We start from the raw sequence: 11,293 nt of genomic DNA, 5'->3' as shown, positions 1-11,293 counted from the left end.
TATCTCTAACCATGACTTCTTACCTTAAATCATTCTTGCTGCTTGCCATCCATATACCTGCTCTGAATACTCATAAAATTAACTCACAGCCAAAGGCCCTGAGCATTTCTTCAAATTAGTACTACATAAAAATACCTACAAATTTATTTATCAGTATGGAGTAGGTATCGAGTAAATGAACAATGAACTGGATGGAGAACATCAGGAATTGGCAAACTTTTCCCGTCAAGAGCCAGAGAGTAAATATCTTAGGCTTTGTCGGCCATATGGTCTCTTCCACAACTGCTCCATGTTGTGGCGCGAAAGCAGCCATAGATAATACAGAAACAAATAAGTGTGTCTGTGAGCCAATAAAACTTTATTTACAAAAGCAGGCGACAAGTCAGACCTAGCCTGATTGGGCCTTGTTTTCCAACCCTTAGACTGCATCCACTTTGAGAAAAGTCTTGTCAAAAGCATCATTTTAGCGCTTTCTTTTAGAGGCAGGGTCCTGACAACTCTTGATTAACACACACATCCAGGCACTTTGTCTCTCTTCCTCCGTTGTCCTTTGATAAACACCAACTGGCAGAGGGGACATGGAGCATTTTTCCTTCAATTGCAGTGATTCTGAAAGACAAAGCCGGGGCAGAGATTAAAACCAGACCCGAGGTCTTTGTGCCATGCTCGGCATATCAAGTGCCCCTCTTCAAATTGTCCTGAGCTAGCGGTATACCTTAATAAAGAAAATAGAACTATTCTTTCACTTAGTAGTCTTTTAGTGAGGGTATGGGGGCCAGGTTTACGAAAGCCCTTATAAAATACTGGCTGAAAGGAAATAATGCTCCTTGGCACCACAGAATCTTTTTCATGTGAAGCTACATGATCACTTTTCATTTTGTTTCTCAAGCACTCCATGGCACCCATCCATGTATTAGGCTAATAACTGCATGAATCTAGTTAAAAGGAGCCAAGCAATTATTTTAATTAGAAGAGAACAAAAATAATGCTCCTGGCTTCTGTTTTAAGGGGCAAGAAGGAAGTAGTCAGGGTTCAAAAAGCTCCCACAAAATATTTTTGTGAAAGGAAAAATAATTAAGGCCAAATTTAGAATGTACTTGCAATAAATGGGCCAAATAAAATGAATGGCATCACTGTGCAGCTAGAACCCATTCATAGATAAGAGCCCCCAGAAAGTCCGTTTCTACGTGATACCATTTTGAGGGTATAGCCAATTTTACAAAGTGAAAGTGAATGTCTACCAGAGATTTAATGATCCTTGTGAATCTCTCACATGATTTCCTAAAGAGAGTCTGTGTAAACTCTTTTATTAATAAGAGACGGGGGAAGGATATTGGTCAATTTGCTTTTTGGGCAGGATTTTTTTTTTCATTTACATTCTTAAATTGCTCAAATTTGTTTCTCTGGAAAAATCTATCTTCACAGCAAATCCGTGTTGCTAATCCATTCTATAAAAAGCGGATTCCACCATAAGAGGATTTTAATCAGCTAGACTGAACTCAGTTGTACAGGAAGAGATTGTATCTACAGATCTTCCTGAGCCTTTGCCTTCCTGCCTCCTTCCTGCCTCCCTTCTGGTCATGGCATTTTGACCATTTTATTCCATCTCAGGCTTCCATAAAGAAATGAAATGAAACTCAAAATAGTCAACTAGTCACCATTCTTCCTTCTGTTTGGATCTATCATTGTTTATTGTGCACCTGTTATCTACCAGCAAACAGGAAGTTATGGTTGTATATAGGTGACTAAAGCCCAGACCTTGCCTGCAAAGAGCTTACAGTCCAGTCTGACAGACAGACACATGGGCAGAAAGGAGAGCCAAGCAGCCCAGCTGGGTGGAGGGCAAGGTTACCTAGCCTGAGCTGGCTGTTAAAGAATGGATTATCCAGAAGGATATGGATAGTCTATTCCAGGGAGAAAGGTCAGCACAGGCAAAGGCACAGGCACAGAGAACCACAGGGAGCACACATAGTTGGAACCAGAAGATAGAGCTGCAGGAATGTAAAGCCAAAGACTAGAGTGAGACAGGAGAGCAGACTGAAGAGGTGAGCAAGAGCCAGGTGCTATGGTCTGAATGCTGGTATCCTTCCAAAACTCACGTTGGAACCAAATATCTGACAGGATCGTATTAAGAGGTAGGGCCTTTGGGAAGTGATTCAGTCATGGGGGCTCCACCATAATGAGTAGGACTGGTGCCCTTATAAAAGAAGATCCAGGGGGCTTCCTTGCCCCTTCCACCATGTAAGAATGCAGCAACAAGGTGCCATCTATGAAGCCCTACCAGACACCAAATCTGCTGACACCTGGATCTTGGACTCCCCATCCTCCAGAACTACCAGCGATATATTTCTATTGTTTATAAATTACTCAGTCTAAGATATTTTGTTAAGCAACCTGAATGGACTAAGACACCAGATCATGCAAGAACCTGCACCACATTGATAAACCTGGACTTCATCTTGCAGAGCAATACAGAAATCACCTGGTTTTCAGCAAAGGACTAATGTGGTTAGCTTTCTATTTCAGAGTCAGCATCTGCATGGCTGAGAAGAAGATAAATGGAGAATAGTATCCCATAGACGCCATTGCCCAGGCAAGAGGTGACAAGGCCTTGAACTGGGACAATACTAAGTAGGAAAAGAGAGCTGGGATGAGGAATGATATGCATGCTACTAAAGGATATTTTAAAACTAAAAATTAAAAAGTCTTTGGAGCAGTGACAGATAAGGTCAAAAGTCAGAGATTAAATTGGCCTAGAAGATTCTTGGCAGGGATCAGATATTTTATCTGAACACTTGTCATATGTCCAAAAAGTTTTCTCAACTGATGAGCCTTGATTATGGGTTCCAGGATTGAGATGCAGTAACAAATTTCAGCCTTGGGCACATGAACATACTGCTGAGTGCCATATGGAAACTCCTAGAAGATAGTCTAATTCCTATTTACTTCCCCATGCAAAACTCACACAAAACCAGCTTCCTGCTAAAAATCTAAGTTAAAATACACAGAAACATAGAAAGAGAGAAAACTGTAGTGAGTCCTTCTCAGGATAAACTACATATATGTTTAATTACTATGTGATATTAGACTCATTTATGTTTTAATTTCTAAAAGACTATATACTTCTCAACTTGTTTTATGAGCCAGTGGAACGTTGATAACACATTTGAGAAAGACATTACAATAAAAGAAAGTTACAGGTAAATTTCATTCATAAACATTTCTATAAAAATTATTTTTGAAAATATGACCAAAGTACATGCAGCAATATGTAAGACAAATATTACATCACACCCAAGTTGAGTTTAATCCAGAAATGCAAGATTGGTTTAACATTCAAAAACCCATTGAATAACTCACCATGCTAACAGAATAACGGAAAAAAGTAATATGATCATTCTATAAAGAAGTGGGTGCTTAATTTATGACAAAAGTGTCCCTGCAGAGCATTGGAGAAAGGAAGTCTTTTCCATTCATCATGAAGGGTAAGTAGATATCATGGAGTAAAGAACCAAACTTGATCCCAACCTCATACCACATACAAAAATCAATGCCATGTGGATTGTAGATCCAATTGTGAAAGGTGAAACAACACAACTTACAAAAGATAATATGAAAGGATATTATTATGGCCTTGAAATAAGCAAAGCTCTCCTAAATAGGACACAGAAAGCATTAACCACAAAGGAAAATAGACTATATTAACAGTAACATTAAAATCAGCTGGGCACAGTGACTCATGCTTGTAATCCTAGCACTTTGGGAGGCTGAGTTAGGAGGATCACTTGAGTCCAGGAGCTCAAAACCAGCCTGGGCAAGATGGCAAAACCCTGTATCTACAACAACAACAACAGAAATACAAAAATTAGATAGGCATGGTGGCACATGCCTGTAGTCTCAGCTACTAAGGAGGCTGAGGTGAGAGAATCACTTGAGCCCTGGGGGTTGAGGCTGCAATGAGCCATGATCAAGCCACTGCACTCCAGCCTGAGCAACAGTGCAAGACTCCTATCTCAAAAAGCAAAACAAAACAAAAGAAAAAGTTAATATTTTCTATTCATCCAAAGACACCACAAAGAGAATGAAAAGTCAAGCTCAGGGTGGTACATATTTTTAACATATATAACCAAAAAGCTATATGCAGAATATATATCTCCTACAAATCAATAAGATGAAAAGTCCAATAGAAAAATGGACTTATAATGACCACTTACAAAAGGGAATATCCAAATAGCCACTATACATGAAAAAGATGCTCAGCGTACTAATAATCCAAGAAAATGGAATTAAAACCACAATGAGACTCTATACATACCACCAGAATGACCAAAATCAAGAAGACTGAGAATGCCAAGTGCTAGCAGGGATGTAGAGCATCACCCACTGCTGGTAAGAGTGGAAACTGACACAATCTCTTTGGAAAACTGTTTGGCATTATTTATTAAAGTTGAGCATAGTCATGTTCTACAATGTGGTAACTTCCCCTTTAGTCTATATATAGACTAAACATAATGCATATACACAAGCATCGAAGACATGCACAAGAAAGTTTCCAGCTGCACTCTCTGAAAATAGCCTAAAACTCAAAACAATTCAAATGTTCATCAAGGGTAAAATGGATAAACTACCGGGCATGGTGGTGCACTCCTGTAATCCTAGCACTTTGGGAGGCCAAAGCGGGCAGATCACTTGAGTCCAGGAGTTTGAAACCAGCCTGGGCAACATGGCAAAACCCTGTCTCTACAAAAAAAAAAAAATACAAAAATACAAAAATTAGCCGGGCATGGTGGCATGGGCCTGTAGTCCCAGCTACTCTGGGCCCGAGGATCACTTGAGCCCAGGAGGTCAAGGCTACAGTGAGCCAAGATCATGCCACTGCACTCCAGCCTAGGTGACAGAGGGAGACCCTGTCTCAAAAGAAAAAAAAAAAAGATAAATTGTGCTATATTACTGATACAAGGATGCAAGGGAAGAAAATATAACAAAGAAAACATACTATTAGTATACCCAACTACATAGACACAAAAATAATGTTGAGAGAATGAAGACAGACAAAAGAACACCTATCCAGGTTTAATGTTCTTATCACAATAAAGAAGAAATTTAAAAAAGAATACCTACCATATGATTCCATTTACATGAAGTTCAAAAAAGCAAAACAAATGTATGGTGTCAGAAGTCAGGCCAGTGGTTACCTTTGAGGGAAAGGGGCCTTCAGGAGCATTGTTCACATTCTCCTTCTTGTCCTGGGAGGCAGTTAGAGGATGTGGTCACTCCAGAATAATTTATTGAGTCACATACTTCTGCTATTTGCAGTTTTCCATATGTGGAAACCCAATAAAGCTTCCATTTAAAAGTTTCAAATGTTGATTTCCATTTTCCTTGAAATAAATAAAGGGAATAAGAAAATATTATAGAATATCTTCATTAAAATCAATCAATTTTAATTTGCTAACCAAGCTGGCTCTTACCTGTGTTCACATTGCTCCCCTGATGTCAGCTACAGAGCAGGAAACAGGAAAAACCACGCTTATGATTTTCGGGCAGCTGGAGGAAGAGGAAGAGAATGCCTTCCCTGTGAGGGAGAATGAATGAAACTGGGACCCTCTGCAATTTAGCTAAGAGGTGAGTAATGCATAGAGAGGAAAAAGAAAAAAAGAGAGATAGAGAGCTGAAGGTCCAATGTATAAAATAATGACAAAAATAACGGGCCTGCTGGAGGCTCATATATTTCCAGCCTTATATAAAACGGGATTAAAACGTAACAAATTTAGACTGGCTACGAGAAATGCTTTTTTATGAAATGTATAATTAACCTGTAGCCACTGGTTTAGTAAAATCCAACTCCTCCCATCATCCAAAAAAAATAGCTATTTATAGCAGCCAAACCAACAACATTGACAAGTATTGTATTACAAAGACTCCCCTGCTTCCAGGCAAAAACTGATCACCAGCTGGGGTCAGGAAGAAAATTTTCCCTTTGGTGTAGTATTTCATGGCTCTGTTATCTAATATTGAACAACTCTCCCGGGCTGAGTAGCATTTGCACCTCCATTCACGGCACCTGGCTCTGGGATCCAGGATGGAATATTGAAATAGGCTATTGTTTTAATCCCCGGATGGCAACACCTGTATGCCTGTATTTAGGCAACACTTTGTGTTTCCAAAAAGTAAACACAATGAATATAATCAAAATTGTTCCTAACACTACTGTTCTTATATCAACAATCTATAAATATATGGAAGAACTCAATATATGTGAGAAATAAACCGAAGGCATGCCTACATTGAGGTAATTCAAAAGATGGCTCTATAATTTACCAGCTTGAATTTCAATTGTTGCATTTTTAGGTATGAAACATTATGAAAAAAAGAGATATTATTCATCAAAGTGATTGTCCTGTGCACTTGTATACCTTATATAATTTATTTTTTTCGGGGCTTTTTACTTCAAAGAAATCACTAGCTAATGACATTTCAGACTTTAGAAATTTTTTCTGATAGCACATTGGAATTCCCCCAGGGACAGAATTATGAATAAGTGGATTTTTTTAAAGATCATTAACAGATATTACAAACCAATTCAAACTGAGCATTTTCTTTGCAAATTACCTTTAACTTTTAAAGCCAATGGAAAAAAAAAAAAAAAGACAGTGAGTGATTTAATTTACTTAACCTGTCTACAAATTGCAGCTTTGCGCTCCATCGGCGATTGCATTTTCAACCAAAAAGAAAAAAAGAAAAAAGGTCTCTAACTATCTCTAATAGAGATATTTTTCTAAATTATCATACCCGATGAGTGATACTTCAAAAGAAAGTAATGTTTATTTTTTTTTCATTTAGCAAGTTGCCCTGGAATTGAGAATGTTTATTCTATTGCTATGTTTAAAGTAAAAACACAGCCCTACACTGTCTATATCTGTTGCTTAATTAAAACTCTCCAGCAATTAGCAGGTTTATCATCTCCAGAGCAAATGGATGGTGGTGGTGGAGCTTTGGTGGTGGATTGTGAGTTTTTTGAGGGGAGGGGAGTGCTCTTTTATTTAATGATCAAACCACAGTTTCTGGGCTAAAGAGCTAATATTTGGGGTGAGAAGCACCTTTATTCCTTGCATACATCAGGCCTGATTCTTATTGGCATCAACACCCCGTTGTGTATGTTTTCCATTCAAAGAGTTCCCATGGACTTCAAAGGGAGTTGCCTGCAAAGATGGGATATGTGGGAGTCCTGACAGGCCCCAGAACAGGCCCAGAGCTGGAAGAAACCATGCCAAGAGTACCTCACATTGGAGCCCCCCCAAAAACCATGTCACAAAATTAAAGGGTCTCCCCTGCCTATGCCATCCCACAGCACACGTGGGAAACATCCTCAGGCTTGCCAAGCACTGCTCTGACTCTGCAGGGTACTAACATATACATATTTGATGAGTAGAGCTCCATTTATAAGAAAGTATGTTAATAAGAATATTCTTTGAGAATGGTGTCCAGTGCAGACTTCAAAAGGGTCATTGTTTGAGGTACCAGAGGTTTCCTTTTTCCCCTTTTAAAGTGCAAAGTCAACTTACTACACACCAAACAAAATAATTGCACATCCCTTTGGATGTCCCATCAACAACAAATGGGTAGGAGTCTATTCTGAAGAATGTTCTATTTTTGGAGTGATTAATTGAATTATTAAGAGTAAAGGGGCAGAGAAACTAATATTTCTTGAGTGTTTCTTATGTGCCAGGTATTTTAATTCCTCTCTTTTAATCCTCACCAATATATTATGAGGTAGATGGTATTATCCCCCATTTAAAAGGTGATAAAAATGGGCTTTAGTGAGATCATGAAAACTATCCACTCCAAAGTCCCATGACAGCAAGTGAAAAGCATGTGGAACTCAGCCCTCCCCATCTCCAAATCCCATGTTTGTCTCTTTACATCACACTAACTCCTCATTGTCTGCTGATTTCAAATGTCAAGTTCACATCTTACGGCAACTGCCATTTTTCTAAATGGCTGGAACTCACAGACTGTGGGTTCTTTCCATTCAAGCTCAGACAAGAGTTACTGTATTCCAAATGCTGATGATTAAGTTGCAAAAGCATCGTTTTGCTCCAAAGAATTACCAGTGGAATCCTGTCAGGAAACATAGAATGGAAGCTGGTTGAAGATCTACACTAGCTATTCTGAATGTCACACGTGTCCCCAAATGCTGACACACCTAAATGAGCCTCACATCATAAGCGGTGATCCTAGTGATCACAGTAGACTCCCTTGGAAACAGGTCTAAGGGGGAGGCTGGGCCAGGGCTTCAGGATGGCAGAGGACCAAGATGCTCATTGGTAGACAGGTAGCATATCCAGAATCATTACAACCACATATAATTAAGTGTAGGGACGGGGGAGACAGCCAGAACTTCCATTGATCTTTTTGGTCCCTGCCCCAACTGCAGGACTTCGGAGTCCTAATGAAGTTTAGGATGTGGACACCCAGTGGGCACAGAGTGGGATTAGAGAGGTGGAGTCTCCCATTCACCTGATGAGCAGACAGCAACCAAGGGCTTGACCTGTGTGGAAGTGGTAAGAGGAGTGGGGATGGTCTGTCAGGGCCACCCCTAAGCTCCTTCCTGCTCACCACAGACTCCTCCAGCAAAGGCCTCTGAGGCCACAGGTAGCGGCCCAAGCAATTCTGAATGTGGCCACCCTTTGCCTTGGGCTCACAGAAAGCTCACCAGAACACAGGCACATGTTCCAGAGACCTTGCCAAGTCTTTTCCATTCTCCCAGGCTCCGCATCCTTATTTTCAAAGTGGAGACAATATGAATACCTGCTCAGTCTAGTGCGTCTGGTGATGACAAAGGGGACGGATTGGTTCGTGAAAGCACTTCATGAGGTCCAGGCAGTGGGAGGGCATCTCAAGCTGCTTCCCTCTAGCTGCAGGCACGTGGCTAAACACCAGACCCCATTCTCCCCACTGTAGCTTGGTCTTGCAGTGAAAACAAATCTAAATGGAAGTGACTTTTTATATAAGAGAAATCGAAACCAAAGTTTAAAAATAAAATAAAATGGAATGTTTCTGAGCATGCAACATCCATCTACTGTATTTGTTTTTTGCTCATTCAGCACATTTGTATTCGGCGCTGAGTGGAGGCAGAGGCGCTCCATCACTGGATTTCTGAGCACACTACTGAGCCTTTGCACTTGGGAGAAAGTCCAGCTCCTGAACAGGAAACCATCCTCTCACACCCCACCCTCACCCAGCAGCCCAGCTCATGGCTCTGCAGATGAACAGGACACGCGCCAGGCCCACCTCCTGGGCCTCCTTCATCCCGCTACTCACTGTCAGCCTCTCTGCTTCATCCTCGACTTGCCTGAAATGTCCTCTGCTCAGAAAGACCTGTCAGAGAGCACCTCCGGTCCAAAGCGGTCCTAGCCCTGATCTTCACCCTCATGCCTAGTGGGTTTCCTGCGGAGCCATCATTGCCACGCGTGGCGATACTCTGTTGGTCTGGGATCTCCTGTACCATCTGTCTCCCCAGCTTGACTGTGACCTTCAGAAGAGCAGAGGTCACCTCAGCCTTGTTTCTGCACTTCAAGCCCCGGCACAGTGCCTGGCCCATGAAGGACACAGGAAACAGGGTTTTGCCTCAAAGCAGCTCACCTAATATAAAGCAACACAAAACCCCACGCAGTCAGGGCTTTGTTTCACCTGCTGCAATGGCAGCCCTTGAACTGAAGGAGAAGAAAAGTTTTTCTCTCCTCTACCAAGCTCAAATTCTTTTTTTTTTTTTTTTTTTGGACAGAGTCTCACTCTGTCACCCAGACTGGAGTGCAGTGGCGCGATCTTGGCTCATTGCAACCTCTGCCTCCTGGGTTCAAATGATTCTCCTGCCTCAGCCTCCAAAGGAGCTGGGATTACAGGCACAAACCGCCAAGCTCAGCTGATTTTTGTATTTTTAGTAGAGGTAGGGTTTCGCCATGTTGGCCAGGCTGGTCTCAAACTCCTGACCTCAGGTGATCCATCGGCCTCAGCCTCCCAAAGTGCTGGGATTACAGGCGTGAGCCACTGCGCCTGGTCCCAAGCTCAAATTATTTCCCCTGCAATTAATCTGTGCCTCCTCCCTGCGAGGTGGCCACCCTCACCTGATCTGGCAGGAAGACCTGTATTTGCTCCCAGCCCACAGAAATGTCCCACCCGTTGGTCAGGGTCCTTCCTGTCAAGGAGGTACGGCTTCCCCTTGTCACCTAAGTGTCCCCTTATCTAAATGTAAGATGGTGATAAGCCTGGTGCCCTGAGAGGTGACTGTCAGGTGGTCCCCCTAGGACTCCCCTGCCAGAGTTAGCCTGGGCTCCAGTGATGGCCCAGAAATTTAGCTCCCATTACCTCGTGAATTCCCCACCCTGTGTGCTGCAGAGTGGATGATGGCAAGCAACACTCACAGCATAGTTTATATTCGTTTAATTTTTCTTTATTTTCAAACTAGAGAATATGTACTTACTGTAACAAGCAAAACAATACTTAAAAAGGTGAATAAAAGCAAATATAATTATTTCTTCCTATCCCACTTCATTACCACTATCTCAAGAACACCAAGGGCATGCATGCATATGCCTATATCCATGTATAATATATAAAGAATAAGCCAGGCACGGTGGCTCATGCCTGCAATCCCAGCACTTTGGGAGGCCAAGGCGGGCGGATCACCTGAAGTCAGGAGTTTGACATCATCCTGGCCAACATGGTGAAACCCTGTCTCTACTAAAAATATAAAAATTATCTGGGCGTGGTGGTGCGCGTGCCAGTAATCCCAGCTACTCCGGAGGCTGAGAAGGAAAATCGCTTGAATCTGGGAGGCAGAGGTTGCAGTGAGTCGAGATCATGCCCTTGCACTCCAGCCTGGGTGACAGAGCGAGACTCCACCTCAAAAAAATTAAAAAGTAAAATAAAATATATCTCTAATATATAGCATATATATTATATATACTACACATACCTTATATATCATTTTACATAAGTGGGATCATATACATGCTGGGGGAATTTTAGTGCCGTATTTTGTCTTTCTTTAATTATCTATTTTGCATGCCTTTTGCAGGTGTGGTTCCTCCAGGGACTCATTGGAAAGCGCGGACGTCCTGTGGCCATGGGACCACACCTGTCTTCAGTGGCACTGTTTCCCTGTTTGTTCTTGAACACGCCTGCTGCCTTGGTTACACTGGCCTACTGGTGAGTCTTCAGAGAAGTGGCACTGCTGTTTTTTTCTTTTCTCCGTTGGTGGTTTTGGGACATCTGAGATGTCGCCTACTCC

The 11,293-nt window shown here is 41.7% G+C and overlaps 1 protein-coding gene across 9 annotated transcripts in view; it reads right to left on the bottom strand.

Annotated features, from left to right (window-relative positions):
- Positions 1-335: 335 nt before the first annotated feature.
- LOC100613000 (uncharacterized) overlaps positions 336-11,293 on the bottom strand; it is a 46,420-nt gene continuing 35,462 nt past the window's right edge. For 3 of the 9 annotated variants that reach the window (XR_010149051.1, XR_010149049.1, XM_063788928.1), the window contains exons 2-4: positions 5,472-5,547; positions 5,196-5,381; positions 336-609 (exon numbers count right to left, since the gene is read on the bottom strand). Coding sequence is in view for 1 of the 9 variants with exons in the window: in XM_063788928.1 (XP_063644998.1) it covers positions 5,478-5,547 (70 nt within the window). In the remaining 8 variants the exon portion in view is untranslated. Of the gene's footprint in view, positions 610-5,195; positions 5,382-5,471; positions 10,906-11,293 lie in introns of all 9 variants that reach the window. The other 6 variants (XR_010149047.1, XR_010149048.1, XR_010149050.1 and 3 more) reach the window with 3 other exon arrangements.

The sequence above is a fragment of the Pan troglodytes genome, chromosome 12 (assembly GCF_028858775.2).
Source record: "Pan troglodytes isolate AG18354 chromosome 12, NHGRI_mPanTro3-v2.0_pri, whole genome shotgun sequence".
NCBI lineage: Eukaryota > Metazoa > Chordata > Mammalia > Primates > Hominidae > Pan > Pan troglodytes.
This window is presented reverse-complemented; position numbering and strand designations above follow the sequence as displayed.